Here is a 20,941-nt window from a genome sequence, read left to right as displayed (position 1 = left end):
GGGACAGACAAGCTATTTTCCTAAATTTCAAAACATTTACTCCCGCAAATCCAGGAAGCAACCCACAGGCAAGAGAAAGGCAAGGACCAGCTCCTTAAGTTTCAGGCTCTTTGCACGCAAGTGCCTTTAACCACTGAGATATCTCTCCAGCCCCTTGTCTCTTTTGACCTCCAGTTTCCTAATGCATAAAATACAGATGATAATAAATACATCACAGGTTAACTGAGAGAGAGGGAGGGAGGGCTGGAGAGATGGCTTAGTAGTCAAGGCACTTGCCTGCGAAGTCTAAAGACTCATGTTTGACTCTCCATAAGCCAGACGCACAAGGTGACGTAAGTGTGCAAGGTCGCACATGTGAACAAGATGGCACATGTGTCTGGAGTTCGATAGCAGTGGCTGGAGGCCCTGGTGTGTCAATTTTCCCTCTCTCTCAGATTTTATATATATATAGTATTATATATATATATATATATATATATATATATATATATATATATATGGTAAATAAGGATTTTTTAAATATATTTAATTTATTTATTTACTTGAGAGAGAGAAAGAGGAAGAGAGAGAATGGGTACGACAGGGCCTCCAGCCACTGCAAACAGACTCCAGACACATGTGCCCTTACAAGGGTCCTGGAGAATCAAACCGGGATCCTTTGGCTTTACAGGCAAACACCTTAAACTCTAAGCCATCCCTCCAGCCCTAAAAAAAAGATTTAAAAAAATGCCTCAGAGAGACAGAATGGGTGTGCTGCAAACGAACTCCAGGTGCATGCGCACCCTTGTGCACCTGGCTTTCATGGGCCCTGGGGAATCAAACCTGGGTCTTTTGTCTTCACAGGCAAGTGACCAAACCGCTAAGCTGTCTCTCCAGGCCTCAGAAAGAATTATTTATGGTGTAGTAAAAGGACTGCTGGGCTGCAGAGATGGATGGTTTAGCGGTTAAGGCGTTTGCCTGCAAAGCCAGGAGGATCCCGGTTCGATTCCCCAGGACCCACGTTAGCCAGATGCCCAAGGGGGCGCACGCGTCTGGAGTTCGTCTGCAGTGGCTGGAGGCCCTGGTGCGCCCATTCTCTCTCTCTTTCTCTCAAATAAATCAATAAAATATATATTTTCAAAAGGACTGCCGACAAGCCTAAACCACCTGGAACCCAAACCCCAAGACTATACAATCGACGAAGGACCGTATCCTACAAAATAACTGAGGAAGTCCAGGGACAAATGCGCAAACCACGGCCACCTTTAAAGAGCGAAGGCGTTTACTGGCCGCTCGGGGCAAGGGCAGGGCAGCCCAGCGGTCACACGGAGGTGCTGGGCGGGTTGCAGTTGACCGGCCAAGCGAGCTTCTTTGCCTTGGCTTCGCGGTCGAAGGAGTCGTAGACCGAGTCCTTGGTGACGGCCTTGGTCGCGGGCGGGATTTCCGAGATGCCAACGTAGTTCCTCCTGGCCACCCTGGAGCTGGCCGTGATGGTGTAGGCGTTGCTGCGGTAGCACTTCATGGAGGACATGCACAAGGTCTCCTTCACGCCCCGCCTGAAGCTGGCGTTGTAGACCGAGTACAGCGTGGGCTTCGCGGCCGAGGAGCCGAAGGAGACCCACGCCACGGCCGTGAACACGAGCGCGCTTCCCCGCCGGTCCTGCTCGCGCGGGTGCCAGAGCTGCGCGAGGTGGAAGGGCAGCCAGGAGAGCGCGAACAGCGCGTTCAGGACCAGGAGCATCTTCACCGCCCTCACCTTGGTCCTCGGCACGATGTTCATAGTCCTCCTCACCGTCCGCCCGTCGCTGCCCAGCCTCCAGATGTACTTGACCACCTTCTGGTAAAACAGGGTGATGAGGGCAGAGGGGATGAGGAAGCCCACCAGGAAGTGGGTGACGGTGTAGGCGGTGCCCTGCCAGGAGGGAGGGAGGAAGTAGTTACAGTGGCCGTCCCAGCCTGAGCCGTAGAAAAAGAGCACGGGGGACACAAAGGCCGCGTCCAGCACCCACGAGGCCGCGATCATCTTCTTGGCCTTTTCTCTGGACACCTTGAAGCTCAGTGGGTAGACGATGGTGTAGAAGCGGTCTATGCAGATGGACAGCAGGACGTAGATCTGGACCCCGGGGGTGAGGTACTGAAAGTACCGCACCACCTTGCACATGGCGCTGCCCAGCGTCCACCTGCCCGTGGCGAACTGGAGCAGGACGAAGGGCGTGCTGCCCACGCTGACCAGGAGATCGGCGCACGCCATGGACACCACAAAGTAGTTGGTGGTGGACTGAGTCCTCCGGCTCCGGTGGATGACCAGACAAACCAGGGAGTTGCCGAAGACAGAGAACAGCCACAGCGTCCCGAAGAAGATGCTGGCTGCGGCCACTTCCCCGGGCCTCGGTCCGTACCGAAGGTCCGTGCTGTTGCCCGGCCAGCTGCGGTCCTCAAGGACTTGGATGAGGTCACGCTGCGGCAGGGGCGTGGGGCCCGCGGTGCAGCTGTGGTTCTGCAGGGTCGCCGTCACCACGGATAGCTTGCTGGGCTCCATTCTGGAAGCAAAGACCATATCCACATTCCCCCTCTTAGTTCTGGACAAGAAGAGAGAGAGAGAGAAAAAAAAAAAAATGAGGCTTCCTGTTAGAAGTGATACAAAGGGCATATAATCGTGGGGTTTTTTTTAATTTTTTTTTTTGTTCATTTTATTTATTTGAGAGCGACAGACACAGAGAGAAAGACAGACAGAGGGAGAGAGAGAGAATGGGCGCGCCAGGGCTTCCAGCCTCTGCAAACGAACTCCAGACGCGTGCGCCCCCTTGTGCATCTGGCTAATGTGGGACCTGGGGAACCGAGCCTTGAACCGGAGACCTTAGGCTTCACAGGCAAGCGCTTAACCGCTAAGCCATCTCTCCAGCCCAATCGTGGGGTATTTTTAAATTTTTTTTTTTTCTTTTTCATGGTAGGGCCTCGCTCTGGCCCAGGCTGACCTGGAATTCACTACGTACTGTCAAGGTGGCCTTGAACTCACCCGAGATCCTCCTACCTCTGCCTCCCCAGTGACTGATGGGATTAAAGGTGTGTGCCACCATACCCGCTTACTTACAACTCTAGACGCATGCGCCCTCTTGTGCATCTGGCTCACGTGGGTCCTGGGGAATTGAGCCTGGGTCCTTTGGCTTTGCAGGCAAACACTGTAACTGCTAAGTCATTTCTCCAGCCCTGTTTTTGTTGTTGGTTGTTTGTTTGAAAAATATTTTATTTATTTATTTGAGAGAGAGAGAAGAAGAGGCAGAGAGAAAGATAGAATGGGCACGCCAGGACCTCCAGCCACTGCAAAGAATTCTAGACGCATACACCGCCTTGTGCATCTGGCTTATGTGAGTCCTGGGGAACCGAACCAGGGTCCTTAGGTTTCTCAGGAAAATGCCTTAACCGCTAAGCAATTTCCCCAGCCCTGTTTGGTTTGTTTTGTTTTTGAAGTAGGGTTTCACTGTAGCCCAGGTCTACTTCTGCCTGTGGGATTCAAGGCATGGGCCATCACAACCAGCCTAAGCCTCAGTCTCTTACCTGTATGATGAGAATAACTAGTTTCTACCTCATTTGTTATGAAAATTAGAGACTGCATGAGAGTTAAAGAAGTTAACATGTATGATCTGCCCAATTTGATGGAAATAGTGTGATCCTTCTATAGTTCTGCTAACCAGCTGTCTGACACATGAAAGTGAAAAAGTGACTTTTGCAGAGTATGGTGCCTTACACCTGTAATCCAAGCACTTGGGAGGCTAAGGTCAGAGGATCACTGTGTGTTTGAGGCCACACTGGGCTGTAGTGATTTCTAGGGTCACTACAGCTAGAGTTAAGACTTTACCTAAAAGCCTTTAAAAAAAAAAAAGATAAATAAGTAAAATCTTTTTTAAAATTATTTTTATTTGAGACAGAGAAATAGAGAATGAATGTGACAGGGCCTCCAGCCACTGCAAACGAACTCCATACGCATGCGCCACCTTGTGCATCTGGCTTATGTGGGACCTAGAGAATCAAACCTGGGTCCTTAGGCTTCCCAGGAAAGTGCCTTAATGGCGAAGCCATCTCTCCAGCCCAACACACAACTCTTTAAAACCCTATCATGCCACACACTACAGAGGTCACAATAACGCTAGTCACATAACTTAGGTTTATTAAAGATAAATGGCTTTTGTGAAGGGCCCTAAAGAGCCACTTACTGTGTCCGTGTGTGTAAGTCAAGATCTTGCTATGTAGACCAGGCCAACATATATGTAACTTGTGATTCTCCTGCCTCCAGTAGGGTACAATGAAGGGAGAAATCACTGAATCATGAACAAATTCCAACCTTTCTCCAAGGTAGGCTTTTAGAGTGGTGCCCTGGCCTGATCAAACTTTTATTTTTCCCCAGGTACGTTTCACTCTGGCTCAGGCTGACCTGGAATTCACTATGTGGTCTCGGGATGGCCTCCAACTCACAGCGATCCTCCTACCTCTGCCTCCCAAATTCTGGGATTAAAGGCGTGCGCCACCACACCCGACTGCGTTTTCTGTTTGTTTTTTGCCCAGAGCTCAGTAGAGTTGCACAATGCTAGACCCCAAGTCCGTGACCGTGAATAAGGCATCCGAGCCCACCCGGGCCCCAGGCTTTCAGGGAGGAACCATCTGTTTCCGGTGGTCCCCAGTTCATCCCAAACAACGTGCATAGACGCCACTTGAGGAGGCAGATGGCCTCGGACTGCCCCCTACTGCTAAAACAGTGGCAACGCGCCCGCAGGGGGCATGCAGTCGATGCAGGCGTAGGGCGCCACCTAGTGCTGGGAGTGCAGAAGCGACTAAAGGCTGGAGCCTGTGGAATGACCAAAAAAAATGAACTACTAGATTATGAACACGGGAATATATAAAAGTTCTCAGCGTGCTGACCATTGCACACACTAACAAGTGTTAAGAACTTTCAGGGGGAGCTGGAGGGACGGATTGCTTAGTGGTTAAGGCGCTTGCCTACAAAGCCAAAGGACCCAGGTTCGATCCTCCAGCACCCACATAAGCCAGTTGCACAGTGATACATGCATCTGGAATCCTTTTGCAGTGCCCGAGAGACCTGGCGTGCACATTCTTTCTGTCTCTCTTTGATCTCTCTTTGCTTGTAAATAAATTTTAAAAAACATTTATTTATTTTGGTTTTTCTAAATTTTACATATTTTATTTATCTGGTCGTTTGAGAGAGAACGAGAGAGAAGAAGCAGATAGAGAATGGCTGCACCAAGGCCTCCAGACACTGCAAATGAACTCCAGACACATGTGCCATCTTGTGCATCTGTCTTACGTGGGTACTGGGGAATCGAACCTACATCCTTAGGTTTCATAGGCAAGCGCCTTAACCACTAAGCTGTCTCTCCAGCCCTATTTATTGGTTTTGGTTTTTCGAGGTAGGACCTCTCACTCCAGTCCAGGCTGACCTGCAATTCACTATGTTGTCTCATGCTGGCCTCGAACTCACAGCGATCCTCCCAAGTGCTGGGATCAAAGGCATACTTACACCATACCTGACTCCACAATCACTTAAATTAAAATTTTGTTATTTATTTGAGAAATAAAGGGAGAATGGACATGCTAGGGCGTTTTACCACTGCAAATGAGCTCCAGAGACATGCACCACTTTGTGCATCTGGCTGTAGGTAGGTACTGGAATTGAATCTGAGCTGGCAGTCTTTGCCAGCAAGTCCCTTTAAGCATTGAAACATCTCTCAAGTCCCTAAATAATTTTTTTTTGAACAGTGAAAAGGGACAAAAAAATCATTATATAATGATAAAGGTGGTCAATTCAGCAAGAGGAATTAAAAATTTAATTATATCACTAAATATTAAGGCACCCAAATACACAAAGCAAATTTGTTTTTCAAGGCAGAGTCTTGCTCTAGCCCAGACTGACCTGGAATTCACTATGTAGTCTCAGGCTGGCCTCGAACTCAAAGTGATCCTCCTACCTCTGCCTCCCGAGTGCTGGGCTTAAAGGCGTGTGCTACCATGCCCAGCACAAATATTTTTATTATTTTATTTGTTTGAGAGAAATGGAGAAAAAGAGGCAGGTGCACCAGGGACTCCAGCCACTGCAAATGAACTCCAGACACATGTACCACCTTGTGCTTTCGCGGGTCCTAGGGAATGGGAATCAAACCTGGGTCCGTAGGCTCTGCAGGCAAGTGCCTTAACCACTAAGTCAACTCTTCAGCCCTATAAAGCAAATATTAGTAAACCTAAAAGGAGACATATACTCCCACACAATAGAGTTGATGACTTTTTTTTATGTAGGGTCTCACTCTAGGACAGGCTGACCTGGAATTCACTATGTAGTCTCAGGGTGGTCTCGAACTCACATCGATCCTCCTACCTCTGCCTCCCAAGTGCTGGGATTAAAGGTGTGCGCCACCACACCCAGCCAGTTGGTAACTTTAATGCCTTGCTTTGAGGAACAGACAGATCATCCAGCTCTACAATCAGCAAATAAAGAACAGAGCTGAGGCTGGAGAGATGGCTTAGCAGTTAAGGCATCTGCCTGCAAAACCAAAGGATCCTGGTTTGATTCTCCAGGACTCATGTAAGCCAGTTGCACAAGGGGGCGCATGCATCTGGAGTTCGTTTGCAGTGGCTGTAGGCCCTGGCCCACCCATTCTCTCCCTCTCTCAAATAAATAAAGAGCTGAATTAAATCATAGCCCAAATGGACCTAACGACATGTACATTTCAACAATTTCAGATGATACGTTCTCCTAGGTAGTCCTTGACGCACTCCAGGGCAGATCACATGACACATGGTACTTTCCAGGACAGATCACGTGACTGGCCACAAAAAAGTCTCAACCAATGTTAGAAAGTGAAATTCTTTATTTTCAAGGCAGGGTCTCACTCTAGCCCAGGTTGCTCTGGAACTCACATTGTAGTTCCAGGCTGGCCTCGAACTCACAGAAATCCTTCTACCTCTGCCTTCCAAGTGCTAGGATTAAAGTAACTCTCGGCCAAAAGCTGAAATTCTCTCGAGTACATTTTCCAAGTACAATGCAGTAAACTAGAAATCAGTAACAAGACATAGAAATTATACAAATATGTGGAAATCAACATTCTTTTTCTTTTGCGTGCTAGAGTGAGACCCTACCTCAAACCTCCCCACCCCAGAAAAAAAGAGGCTTGGGGCTGAAGAGATGGTTTAATGGTTAAGGTGCTTGCTTGCAAAACCTAAGGACCCAGGTTTGATTCCCCAGGACCCATGCAAAGCCAGATGCACAGGGTGGTGCATGCATCTGGAACTCTTTTGCAGTGGTTAGAGGCACTGGTGCATCCATTCTCACTATTTGCCTCTCTCTCTCAAATAAATAAAATATTTTTTTTAAAAATCTTAAAAAACAAGAACTGGGTAGGGTGGCGCACGCCTTTAATCCCACCACTCAGGAGGCAGAGGTAGGAGGATCGCCATTGAGTTTGAGACCACCCTGAGACTCCATAGTGAATTCCAGGTCAGCCTGGGCTAGAGTGAGACCCTACCTAGAAAAAAAAAAAGTGGGGTGGAGTCAGCAAGTGCCGAGTGCAGTTTTATTTTTGTACTAACAGTGAAGAGACTGTATAGCATCTATTTGTTTAGATGATTTATTTGATAGACAAAGCAAAAATGATTAAGAATACATTAAAGATAACTTTTTTTTTTTTTTTAAGCAGCCTAAATGGACCCAGGGATCTTTCTGGAGTGATAGAAATATTCTGAAACTGGATGATGATAGCTATGCAAGTGCACACTGGGCAAAATCATTGGTTTGTATACTCAAAGTGGGAGAATTGTATGGTATGCAAATAATACCTCCACAAACAGTTTTGGAAGGGAAAAGAGGGGCTGGAGAGATGGCTTAACAGTTAAGGCACTTACCTGCAAAGCCAAAGGACTCAGGTTCGATTCCCCAGTACCCACAGGTGGCATGTTTGTCTGGAGTTTGATTGGTGTGGCTGAAGACCCTGGCATGCCCATTCTCTTTCTCTCTCTCTCTCAAATAAATACAATAAATAAATTTAAAAAGGGAAAAGAGAGTCGGGCATAGTGGCACACAGCTTTAATCGGGAGGCAGAGGTAGGAGGACCGCCGCGAGTTCAAGGCCAACCTGAAACTATATAGCAAATTCTAGGTCAGTCTGGACTAGAGCAAGACCCTACCTCAAAAAACAAAAACAACAAAAGAGCACAGAACATGTTTCTTCACTGTACACCTTCGGCTGGGGATTAAGAAACTTGGGTTCAGGGGATGGAGAGATTGCTCAGCAGTTAAGGTGCTTGCCTGAAAACACTAATGACCTGAGTTCGATTCCCTAGTACCCGTGTGAAGCCAGACTCACAAAGTGGTACATGCATCTGGAGTTCGACTGCAGTAGTTAGAGGCCCTGGCATTCATGTTTTCTCTCTCTGTCTCTCTTCTGTCTCTCTCTGCTTGCAAATAAAATGAAAAAACAAGTTTAAGAAAGAAAAAGAAATACTGGGTGTGGTGGCGCATGCTTTTAATCCCAGCATTCAGGAGGCAGAGGTAGGAGGATTGCCTTGAGTTCAAAGCTACCCTGAGACTAGATAATGAATTCCAGGTCAACCTGGACTAGAGTGAAACCCTGCTTTGAAAAAAAAAAAAAAATGGGGGGCTGGAGAGATGGCTTAGCAATTTAAGGCATTTGCCTGCAAAGCCCAATGACCCAGCTTGATTCACCAGTAAACCAGATGCATAAGGTGGCACATGTGTCTGGAGTTCCTTTCCAATGGCCAGAGGCTCTGGTGTACCCATTCTTTTTCTATCTGCCTCTTTCTCATGCTCTCTCAAGTAAATAAGTTAAATAAAATATACTTGAACAGGGCTGGAGAGATGGCTTAGTGGTTAAGCACTTGCCTGTGAAGCCTAAGGACCCCGGTTTGAGGCTCGGTTCCCCAGGTCCCACGTTAGCCAGATGCACAAGGGGGCACACGCGTCTGGAGTTCGTTTGCAGAGGCTGGAAGCCCTGGCGCGCCCATTCTCTCTCTCTCCCTCTATCTGTCTTTCTCTCTGTGTCTGTCGCTCTCAAATAAATAAATAAAAAATTAAAAAATATATATACATAAACATATTTGTAGATAAAACTTATCCTCTCTGGTAAGCACCACCACACTGCCCATTAAAAAAAAAAATTGTTTTATTTATTTGAGAGAGAGAAAGGCAGATAGAGAGAGAGAATGGGCATACCAGGGCCTCCAGCCACTGCAAACGAACTCCAGACGCGTGTGCCCCCTTGTGCATCTATCTGGCTAATGTGGGTTCTGGGGAATTGAGCCTCAAACTGGGGTCCTTAGGCATCACAGGCAAGTGCTTAACCGCTAAGCCATCTCTCCAGCCATCCACCCAGTTTTGGGCAGTGTTAAGCAAGCCCACTAGGCAAGCACAGTACTAACTGAGCTACCACATACTTTAATCATCAATCATCTCTATAGTATTTGTTTGTGTGTTTGTTTTTTGAGGCAGAGTCTCGCTCTAGCTCAGGCTGACCTGGGATTCACTATGTAGTCTCAGGGTGGCCTCGAATTTATGGCAATCCTCCTACCTCTGCCTCCCAAATCCTGGGATTAAAGGCATGCGCCACCATACCCGGCTATCTCTATAGTATTTGTATACCTAATACAATATAAATGCTATTAACTTCGGCTTTTGTGTGTGTTTGTTGTTAAGATGTGGGTCTAGAACTTCTGGACTCAAGTGTTCCTTCCATATCAGCCTTAAAAGCAGTTTGGGGGCTAAAGAGATGGCTTAGCCACTAAGCCATCTTTCCAGCCCTTAAAAAATATGTTTAAACAACTTTATTTATTTATTTGAGACAGAGAGAGATAGAAATAGGCAGGTAGAGAGAGAGAGAGAGAGAGAGAGAGAGAGAGAGAGAGAGAGAGAATGGGTGCACCAGGGCCTCCAGCCTCTGCAAATGAACTCCAGATGTGTGTGCCCCCTTGTGCATCTGGCTTATGTGGGTCCTGGTGAATTGAATCTGGGTCCTTTGGCTTTTCAGGCAAATGCCCTAACTGCTAAGCCATCTCTCCAGCCCTTTTTTGTTTTTCTTTGAGGTAGGGTCTTGCTCTAGTCCGGGCTGATCTGGAATTCACTACGTAGTCTCAGGGTGGCCTCAAACCCTTGCCGATCCTCCTACCTCTGCCTCCCAAGTGCTGGGATTAAAAGCATGCACCACCACGCCTGGCCTCTTTAAGTTTACTCTGATTATTATTTTTTTAAATATTATTTATTTATTTATTTATTTATTTGTAAGCAAAGAGAGAAGCGAGACACATAGAGAGAATGGATTCAACAGAACCTTGAGATGCTGCAAATGAACTCCAGATGCATACACCACTTTGTGCATCCGGCTTTGTGCATCTGGGTACTGGGGAATCAAACCAAAGTCATCAGGCTTTGCAGGCAAGTGCCTTAACCACTGAGCATCCAGCCCTGATTATCATTTTATTTATTATTTTATTATCATTTTATTTATTTATTTGCAAGTAGAGAGAGACAATGAGACAGGAAGAGGGGAGGTGGAGAATTGGTGTGCCAGGGCCTCTAGCTGCTGCAAACAAACTCCAGACGCATGATCCACTGACAAATCCAGGTTGTTAAGCATTGCAGGCAAGCACCTTAACTGCTGAGCCATCTCTCCAATCCTCTTCTGATTATTTTTCATTATTTTTTATTTATTTATTAGAGACGGATAGAGAGTGAGTGAGAATGGGCGCACCAGGGCCTCTAGCCACTGCAAATGAATACCAGACACATGTGCCACCATACGCATCTGGCTTACGTGGGACCTGAGAATTGAACCTTGGTCCTTAGGCTTTGCAGGCAAGCACCTTAACCACTGAGAAATCTCTCCTCCTACCTCTGCTCCTGAGTGCTGGGATTAAAGGCATGTGCCACCACACCTGGTTTAAGATATATAGTTAAGTATATATAGTTTTTGTTTGTTTGTTTTTAGTTTTTTGAGGTAGGGTCTCACTCTAGCTGAAGCTGACCTGGAATTCACTATGCAGTCTCAGGGTGGCCTCGAACCCACAGTGATCCTCCTACCTCTGCCTCCCAAGGCGTGCACCACCACACCTGGTTTAAGATACATAGTTTTAAATCTGTTTTTCTTTTTTGAGATGGTCTCTGTAGCTCAGGCTGTCTTGGACCTTATAGGCATCCTCTTACTTCTGCATCCAAAGTGCTGGAATTATATGCATGAGCCACCGCACCTTGCTTAATCTATTTAATTTTGAGAATCAGATAAAGATAAGATGCTTAAGCTGGGCTTGTGACTAGGTCTTGAAGAAGGAAAAGTAGGGGCTGGAGAGATGGCTTAGCTGTTAAGCACTTGCTTGTGAAACCTAAGGATCCCGGTTTGAGGCTCGACTCCCCAGGACCCACGTTAGCCAGATGTACAAGGGGGTGCATGCATCTGGAGTTCATGTGCAGTGGCTGGAGGCCCTGGCGTGCCCATTCTTGATCTATCTCTATCTGCCTCTTTCTCTCTCTGTCACTGTCAAATAAATAAAAATAAATAATTTAAAAAAAAGAAGGAAAAGTATTTCTAGGTTCAATGAACAGAAATCAACCATGATGTAATTTCATATTTATCTTTTTTTTTCCTTTAGACATCAGTGATCACCATGGTAACACAGTGCTTTACTACCAGATAGATAAGAGATATAGCACAGGGAAAAGAGAACAGGCAATTACTTACGGGTTATTTGGGGGTACAGAATATGACTACTGGTATATTTCAATATTAAACATAGACTTTACTGGGGATCTGTTTTAGCCAGGAGAGCTGACTTAATCTTTTTATTTTAATTTTATTTTTTTTATTTGAGAGCAATGGACAGTCAGAGAAAGAAAGAGGCAGACAGATAGAGAATGGGCACACTGCAAATGAACTCCAGATGCATGCGCCCCCTTGTGCATCTGGCTTACGTGGGTCCTGGGGAATCGAGCCTCGAACCAGGGTCCTTAGGCTTCACAGGCAAGCGCTTAACCACTAAGCTATCTCTCCAGCCCTGACTTAATCTTCTAGTAGTGTCAGCTGAAAAAATTTGTAGCTCAACAGACTGTTGACATCATCCGAGATACAAAGGTGTGGGGGAGGTGAACAAGGACCGTGGGGGGGGGGTCAAGATGCCCAAGATGAAATGTGCTACTTAAGTGACCTTAGGAAAGTCCCCTGACTTCCCTGTTCCTTGGTTTCTCCCTCTATATATTCTGTGAACTGTACTCTGTGAAGATTTAGTTACTGTTGTTTGTTCTTGAAGCAATGTCTTGCACATACCCAGAACTTTACAAGAACCTGTCAAATCAAACGAATTTAAAATTTGTTTGCTCTTTTCTGTGCTGGGTGGAAATATTCAAAGAAACCAAGATGAGTTCCTGGCAGATGGTGCAGCCTTTAACTTTAGTTTACCCCCGCCCCCCAGGGCTTCTGGGGCTGCCTGGGGTCCTAAAGCAGAGCTGGGGGACAATGACAAGACACTGTGATTATCGGGAACACCAGGAGGAGGATGAGCGTGCCTGCGGTACAAAAGACTAGCAAGACTGCCCGCTCTGCCAGCAACATCTGGGAACACGGGCCCAGTACTACAGCTGAAAAGGGCTGAGAGCGGATTTTATTACAGCGACATCGAAGCCCAGCTCCCCTGGGCAGTATTGTTCCTCTTTCCAGGATTGGGGGGTGGGGGATGGGAAGATCTTTGCATCGATGAGTACCCTGCTTATTATCGATTACTATATACAATTTCCAGCCCATGTTTTCCCCCATAATAGGAGCTTGCTCTGAAGAATGATTCGTTTTTTTTTTTTTAATTAGCTAGGCATATTTTCTAGATCCGTAACAAATCTAAAGTCCCCAGAGAGCATCTAGCCAGCACAAAAAAAAAAAAAAAAAAAATCTCCAAATTTCCCTGGGGAGGAAAAAAAAAAGAGAGAGAGAGAAGGTATTATGTCCTCTGAGCCAAATTTCAACTGAACTCCCAAGCGATTGCTGCCACATACCTTCATTGGGACTTGATCTCAGAGAAGGCTTCCTTGGGTCTTCATGGTCAGGAACAGATCTTGCCCAGGAGTTTGGAGGATGCCATAAAGCACCAAGAAATCTGGGGGACACATTCATCTCTGTGCTCTGCTTCCCCCTTGGCTCGCAGCCTGCTTCCCTGGTGAGAAGACAAGATGACGCGATGCGATGGCAGGGTTGACTGGTAAGCCCATCTTCCCGCCCCCAGCCCCACTCTCTCAGCGCCCCTCCCTGCTCCCATCCAAGGCTCTGGAATGTGTCACATGGGAAATGGACCATGTGGCTCAGAGGGGAAATGTGGCCGTCTTCTTTCTCCCTTCCCCCCACTTTTCCTCTCGGGAGCAAAGAGTAGAAATCTCTGACCTGATTGGCTCAGACCAAAAAAAGAAAGGAAAAAAATCTCCCTATGAAAAGGGCAAGATTCACCCAGCTTTCTTTCCCCTCTCTCTGCCCCTGGTGTGTTTATCCCGAGCATCCAGGGTGGCTCGCGTGGGAAGGAAGTGATGCTTTCTCCCCACCTACCTTTTCGTTCTCATCACCAGCACCCTGGCCCCACCAGGAGCTCCCGGCCTTCCTCGGGAACACCCTTCCAGATCTCTGGGCCAATCAAGGATTCAGCACCACGGACAGCATTACACACCCTTCAGAAGCCACGTGTCTATTTCAGGTAAATAAAAAATGGGATTTGTGTGTGTTTGTTTTGAGGTAGGGTCTCTCTCTAGCCTAGGCTGACTTGGAATTCACTATGCCTTGAACTCACGGCGATGCGCCTACCTCTGCCTCCCGAGTGCTGGGATTAAAGGCGTGCGCCACCACACCCAGCTTTTTGTTGTTTCTTTTTATTATTATTATTATTTTCCTGAAGGCTTATGTCTATTATAAACCACATCATGTATTTTGGGCATTGACTTGACTGTCATTTTACTTTACTTACCTTATAAACATATAACTTTGTGTGCGTGTGTTTTCGAGGTAGGGTCTCACTCTAGCCCAGGCTGACCTGGAATTCACTATGGAGTCTCAGGGTGGCCTCGAACTCACGGCAATCCTCCAACCTCTGCTTCTGGAGTGCTGAGATTAAAGGTGTGTGCCACCACACCCGTCCTAAATACATTCTTTAATATATATATATACATATGTGTGTGTGTGTGTGTGTGTGTGTGTGTATTGGTTGTGAGTGGTGGGGGAAATGAGGGATTTATGACATAGTTTTCATATACGCCCATATAGTTCTGCATATTGGCAAAAAAAAAAAAAAATCCCCACAGTAACACATGGGAATTTGGGGGTGTTTGAGCCTGCATATCTTGAATGCCATCTGTGGGCCTCAGGCATGGTTGAACTGGAAGCCTGGTTGGAGTTATTTTGCGTGGGTCTGCCCTGCTTTGCTGACGTCCTGGTTGCCATGGTGTTACATAAGTGCTGAAGAGCATGGTTGCTTTCAAAGCCGGTCACCATGGGACGCTACTGGCTAAAGACAGGGACTGGATTGTTGAGACGAACATGTGGGAGCGGAGTTTCCAGTTAGCATCTCCAGACCCAAGTCTACCTTCTTTTTTATTTTTTAAAGAGTTTTATTATGTTCACATGTGTCCCTGTGTTTGTGTGTGTGTGTGCATATATGGGAGCACCAGAGTTTCTTTTTAAAAAAAAAAAATACATATTTTTTTTATTTATATGAGAGAGGGAAAGAGGCAGAATGAGTGAGAGAGAATGGGCACACCAGGGCTTCCCACCACTGTAAATGAACTCCAGATGCATGCGCCCCCTTGTGCATCTGGTTTACAGGGGCCCTGCGGAATGAAACTGAGGTCCTTTGGCTTTGCAGGCATGTGCCTTAACTGCTAAGCCATCTATCTATCCAATCCCAAGTTTACCTTCTTGACAGTCTTCCTGGCTGTTGCTTACTGACCCTATATATGGAACGTATTCTAGGAATTCATCTTTATACTAAGATGGTAACTCCTTCTATCCTCCCGGCTTCTTTCCTGAAAAATCTAGTTAGGGGCCCAGTGTGGTGGTACATGTCTTTCATCCCAACACTCAGGAGCCAGAGGTAAGAGAATCGCTGTCAGTTCAAGGCCACCCTGAGACTGCATAGTGAATTCCAGGTCAGCCTAGACTACAGTGGCGGGGTGAGGGGAGAAAAGAAAAAGGGGCTGGAGGGATGGCTTAGCAGTTAAGACGCTAGCCTGCAAAGCCAAATAACCCAGGTTCAATTCCCCAGGACCCACGTAAGCCAGGTGCACAAGGTGACACATGCATCTGGAGTTTGTTTGCAGTGGTTGGAGGCCCTGGTGCACCCATATTCATTCATTAATTCCTCTGTCTTTTTCCTTCCCTCCCTGCCTCCCTCTCCCCCCTTCTAAATAAATAAAAATAATATCATTTTTTTTAAAAAAAAAAGATGTATTTTCAGCCAAGTGTGGTGACTCATGCTTTTAATCCCAGCATTTGGGAGGCAGATGTACGAGGATTGCTGTGAGTTCAAGGCCACCCTGTGACTACATAGTGAATTCCAGGTCAGCCTGAGGTAGAGTGAGACCCTACCTTGAAAAACTGAAAAACAAAACAACAAACAAAAAGAGATATATTTTCTACATTTTTGAGCCATTGGTATGTGTATATGCATGCATAGTGTGTGTGAGAGAGTGTGTGTCTAAGTGTGTGTATGTATATGCGTGCATAGTGTGTGTGTGTGTGTGTGTGTGTGTGTGTGTGTGTGTGTGTTTAGGCCACAGGAGCTGTCAGCAGGTGTTCTTGTATTACTCATTCACATATTTTCTTGAGAAAGGGTTTCTCCCTGAACCCCAACTGCTGTCTGTGAGCCCTAACGATTTGAAGCAAGGGGTCTCTTGTTCACTGCAGTGTGATTTGAAGCAAGGTCTCTTGTTCACTGCAGTGTGATTTGAAGCAAGGTCTCTTGTTCACTGCAGTGTCTGCCAGAGTAGCTAGCCTGACCTTCCAGGGATTCTCCTGTCTCCGCCTCCCTTCTTATCACAGGTGTGCTAGGATTAAAGACACTCACTACAGCAGCTGCTTTTATGTGCCTTCTGAGGGTTCAGCTCAGGTGCTAACACTGACATGGCAATCACTTTATCCACTGAGCCATCTTCCAGCCCTATTTATTATTATTATTCTTATTTTAGAGGGAGACAGAGAGAGAGAAAGAGAGAGAGAGAGAGAGAGAGAGAGAGAGAGAGAGAGCTGGTGCACCAGGGCCTCAGCCACTGCAATCGAACTCCAAACGCTTGCGCCACCTAGTGGACATGTGCGACCTTGCGCTTGCCTCACCCTTGTGCATCTGGCTTGGTAGGATCTGGAGAGTAGAACATGGGTCCTTAGACTTTGCAGGCACCCACCTTAACCTCTGAGCCATCTCTCCATCCCCTATTTATTACTTTTTTTCTACTTGTTATTGTTGAAATAGGGTCTACTAAGTAGTTCAAGCTGTCTTTAAACTCATGATCATCCAGCCTCAGCCACCCAAGTGGCTGTGATTACAGCCATGTGCAACTGGTCCAGGGTTTGTATATGTGTGTGAAGAAATTCTTAGTAAGGCTAGTTAATAATAATGATGATGATTGGGCTGGAGAGATGGTTTAGCGGTTAAGCGCTTGCCTGTGAAGCCTAAGGACCCCGGTTCGAGGCTCGGTTCCCCAGGTCCCACGTTAGCCAGATGCACAAGGGGGCGCACGCGTCTGGAGTTCGTTTGCAGAGGCTGGAGGCCCTGGCACGCCCATTCTCTCTCTCCCTCTATCTGTCTTTCTCTCTGTGTCTGTCGCTCTCAAATAAATAAATAAATAAAAATTTTAAAAAAAATGATGATGACAATACCAACAAGAAAAATTAAGCTGAGTCCACGCTGTACCAACACTTGGGAGGAGGAACATAAACTGTAGGCAAGCCTGGATTACATAGTGAGTTTCAGGCCAGTTTCAAATAAGACTTTGTCTCAAAAACCAAAACCAGCCAGGCGTGCTAGCGCACGCCTTTAATCCCAACATTTAGGAGGCAGAGGTAGGAGGATCGCCGAGAGCTCAAGGGCACCCTGAGACTACATAGTGAATTCCAGGTCAGCCTGGAGTAGAGTGAGACCTACCTCAAAAAAAAAAAAAAAAAACACAGAGCCAGGCATGGTAGCACATGCCTTTAATGCCAGCACTTGGGAGGATAGCTATGAGTTTGAGGCCACTCTGTGACTACAGAGTGAATTCCAGGGCAGCCTGGGCTACAGTGAAACTCTAACTCGAAAAACCAAAGTGGCACATGTGTTTGGAGTTCATTTGTAGTGGCAAGAGTCCCTGGCATCCCCACTCCTTCCCTTCTGCTCTCTTTTTTATCTCTCTCCCTCCTTCCTTCCTAAATAATTAAATTAAAAAAAAATTTAATCAATGAAACAGGTCTGGAGGAATGGCTTAGCAGTTACGGTGATTGCCTGCCAAGCCAAAGGACCCAGATTCAATTCTTAGGACCCATGTAAGCCAGATGCAAAAGGTGGCAAATGGGCCTGGAGTTTGTTTGCAGTGGCTGGTGACCCTAGGGGGCCTATTCCCTTTCTCTCTCACTCTTTCTCTCTGCCTCTCTTTCTTTATCAAATAAATAAATACATACATAAATAATATTTTTTAAATCAATGAAACAAAAAGTTGTTTTTTTAAAAGGACAAACAAAATATATAAATAAATAAATAAATAAAAAGGAGCCAGGCATGGTGGTGCACACCTTTAATCCCAGCACTCAGGAGGCAGAGGTAGGAGGATTGCTGTGAGTTCGAGACCATCCTGAGACTCCATAGTGAATTCCAGGTCAGCCTGAACTAGAGTGAGACCCTACCTCAAAAAAAATAAATAAATAAGTAAATAAAAATAAAAGGACAAACAAGATTAATAAACCCTTAGCAAAACTAACCAAAAGAGGGGCTGGAGAGGTAGCTCACCAGTTAATGCACTTGCTTGCAAAGCCTAATGGCCTGAGTTTGATTCCCCAGTACCCACAGAAAGCTAGATGCACAAATAGGTGCATGCAGCTGGGGACCATTTGCAGGGCTGGAGGTGCCATCATGTGCATACTCTCTCGCTCTATCTCAAATAAATAAATCAATAACTTTTGTTTTGTTTTGTTTTTTCGAGGTAGGGTTTCACTCTAGTCCAGGCTGATGTGGAATTCACTATGTAGTCTCAGGGTGGCCTCAAACTCACGGAGATCCTCTTACTTCTGCCTCCCGAGTGCTGGGATTAAAGGCATGAGCCACCACGCCCGGCTTAAATCAACAAATTTTTATTTTTGGTTTTTCAAAGTAGGGTCTTGCTCTAGCCCAGGTGGCACATATGTCTGGAGTTCGTTTTCAGTGGCTGGAGGCTTGGTGCACCCATTCTCTCTCTCTCTCTCTCTCTCTCTCTCTCTCTCTCTCTCTCTCTCTGTCTTTCTCTCTCTCAAACAAATAAATATTTTTTTAACTGGGCTATAGAACTCAGAGTTCTCAAAAGAAGAAATACAAATGGCCAATAAATATTTTATAATGTTCACTGTTTTTAGCCATCAGGGAAATACAAATTAAAACTACTTTGAGGGCTAGAGAGATTACTTAGCAGTTAAGTGCTTGCCTGTGAAGCCTAAGTATCCCAGTTAAGGCTCAATTCCCCCAATACTCACCTAAGCCATATGCACAAGGTGGCGCATGCGTCTGGATTTCATTTGCAGTGGTTGGAGGCCCTGATGTGCCCATTTTCTCCCTCCCTCCCTCCCTCTCTCTGTCTCTCTGTCTCTCTCTCTCTCTCTCTCTTTCTTTGCCTGTTGCTCTCAAATAAAAATAAATAAATAAAACCTACTTTGAGATTCTAGTTCACTCCTGTCAAAATGGCTATCCTCAAGAAATTAAATGAAGGCTGGACAGATGTCTCAATGGTTAAAGGTGCTTGCTTGCAAAGCTAGATGCCCTGGGTTTGATACTCTACTAACCATATTAAGCACAAAATGGTGCATGCATCTGCAGTTCATTTTCAGTGCCAAGAGGCCCTGGTGAGCCCATTATCTCTCTTTTGCGCAAATAAATAAAAATGAAAAATAGAGTAACAGTGTTCAAGTTAAACTTCTTTAACTCGAAGTAAGATTCTCTTAATAAAAATGAAATGGTGTTTGGGGAGATGGCTTAGTGGTTAAGGCACTTGCCTGCAAAGCCTAAGGATTCAGGTTCGACTCTCCAGGACCCAGACGCACAGTGACGCAAGCTGCGCAAGGTTGCACATGCGCACAAGGAAGCGCATGCACCCGGAGTTTGATTGCAGTGGCTGGCCAAATTCTCTCTCACTCTCTCTTTTTCTGTCTTACTCTCTCACATTAAAAAAAAAAAAAAAAAAAAAAAAAAAAAAAAAAGGCCAATCTGTTGGGCTAGCTTCAAAAAAAAAAAAAAAAAAAAGGAAAGAAAGAAAGAAGGAAAGAAAGGATGGACAATATATGCTGGGAGTGTGGGGAAAGAGGAGCCCTTCTCCACTGTTGGCGGGAAGGTAAAGGGGTGTGCCATTATGGAGATCAGTGTGGGGGTTTACAGCTAAAATAGATGTACTATATGACCCAGCGATACCACTCCATATACTTTACTTTAGTTTTTTTTTTTTTTTTTTTAATTTGAGAAAGAGAGAGAGAGAGAGAGAATGGGGGCACCAGTGCCTCCAGCTGCTGCAAACAAACTCCAGACGCCTTAGCCACCGGTGCATCTGGCTTATGTGGGTCCTGGGGAATTGAACCTGGGTCCTTTGGCTTTGTAGGCAAGTGCCTTAATGGCTAAGCCATCCCTCCAGCCCCACCCCATATACTCCAAATACATTTTATTATAGAGATACTTGCTCATTCATGTTTATTGCTGGCTTATTAATGAGAGCTAGGAGGAAATGGAACCAGCCTAGATACCAATTAATTGATGAATGGTTAACAAACATGTGGTCCGTATCCACAATGGAGTTTTTTTGTTTGGTTGGTTGGTTTTGGTTTTTGTTGGTTTTGTGCTAGGGTCTCACTCTAGCCCAGGCTGACTTGGAAATCATTATGTAGTCTCAAGGTGGCCTTGAACTCATGGCAATCCACACCTTCCTCTGCCTCCCAAGGGCTGGGATTAAAGGCATGCGCCGCCATGCCTGGCCACAACGGACTTCAAAGCCACCTGGGACTACAGAGTGAATTCCAGGTTAGCCTGGGCTAGACCCTATCTCAAAAATCACACCAAAAAATCAAACAGCTGGAAATGATGCTGTATGCCTTTAATTCTAGCACCTGGAAGACCGAGATAGGAGGATCGCTGTGAGTTCAAGACCTGCCTGAGACTACATAGTGAATTCCAGGTCACCCTGGGCTGGAGCGAGACTGTACCTCAAAATAAACAAAAAGGGCTGGAGAGATGGCTTAGCAGTTAAGCACTTACCTGTGAAGCCTAAGGACCCCGGTTCGAGGCTCGATTCCCCAGGACCCACGTTAGCCAGATGCACAAGTGGGCGCACGCGTCTGGAGTTCGTTTGCAGTGGCTGGAGGCCCTAGCGTGCCCATTCTCTTTCTCTCTGGCTCTTTGTCTGTCACTCTCAAATAAATAAATAAAAATAAACAAATAATTTAAAAAGTAAAATAAAGGGAGGGTATTACCATGGGATACTTTTTATAATCATGGAAAATGTTAATAAAAATTGAGAAAAAAAGTAACATAAACAAAAAGCCCTAAAGATGTTATTAATAGGCCATATGAACACCTATTTGTTTGTTAGCTAATTAGCAAAATGGAAAAAAAATAAAGCTGTAATTCCTTTTCCAGACATGCCCATTCACCTATTCCAAATTACTCTCTGGGTTTACTTCAGGGCTACAAAGGTCAGCTTGAATCTCACTTTCCTCATCTGTCAGCGCCAACAA

At 45.9% G+C, this 20,941-nt stretch overlaps 1 protein-coding gene across 1 annotated transcript; it reads right to left on the bottom strand.

Annotated features, from left to right (window-relative positions):
* Positions 1–1,243: 1,243 nt before the first annotated feature.
* Positions 1,244–13,276, bottom strand: Gpr19 (G protein-coupled receptor 19). The gene is made up of 2 exons (XM_045139720.1): positions 13,027–13,276; positions 1,244–2,558 (listed from the first exon to the last, which is right to left on the bottom strand). Exon 2 carries the CDS (start codon positions 2,534–2,536, stop codon positions 1,301–1,303), a length of 1,236 nt encoding a protein of 411 aa, XP_044995655.1. The 5' UTR covers positions 2,537–2,558; positions 13,027–13,276; the 3' UTR covers positions 1,244–1,300.
* Between the last annotated feature and the right edge of the window lie 7,665 nt (positions 13,277–20,941).

This window comes from Jaculus jaculus, chromosome 23 (assembly GCF_020740685.1).
Source record: "Jaculus jaculus isolate mJacJac1 chromosome 23, mJacJac1.mat.Y.cur, whole genome shotgun sequence".
Taxonomy (NCBI): Eukaryota; Metazoa; Chordata; class Mammalia; order Rodentia; family Dipodidae; genus Jaculus; species Jaculus jaculus.
This window is presented reverse-complemented; position numbering and strand designations above follow the sequence as displayed.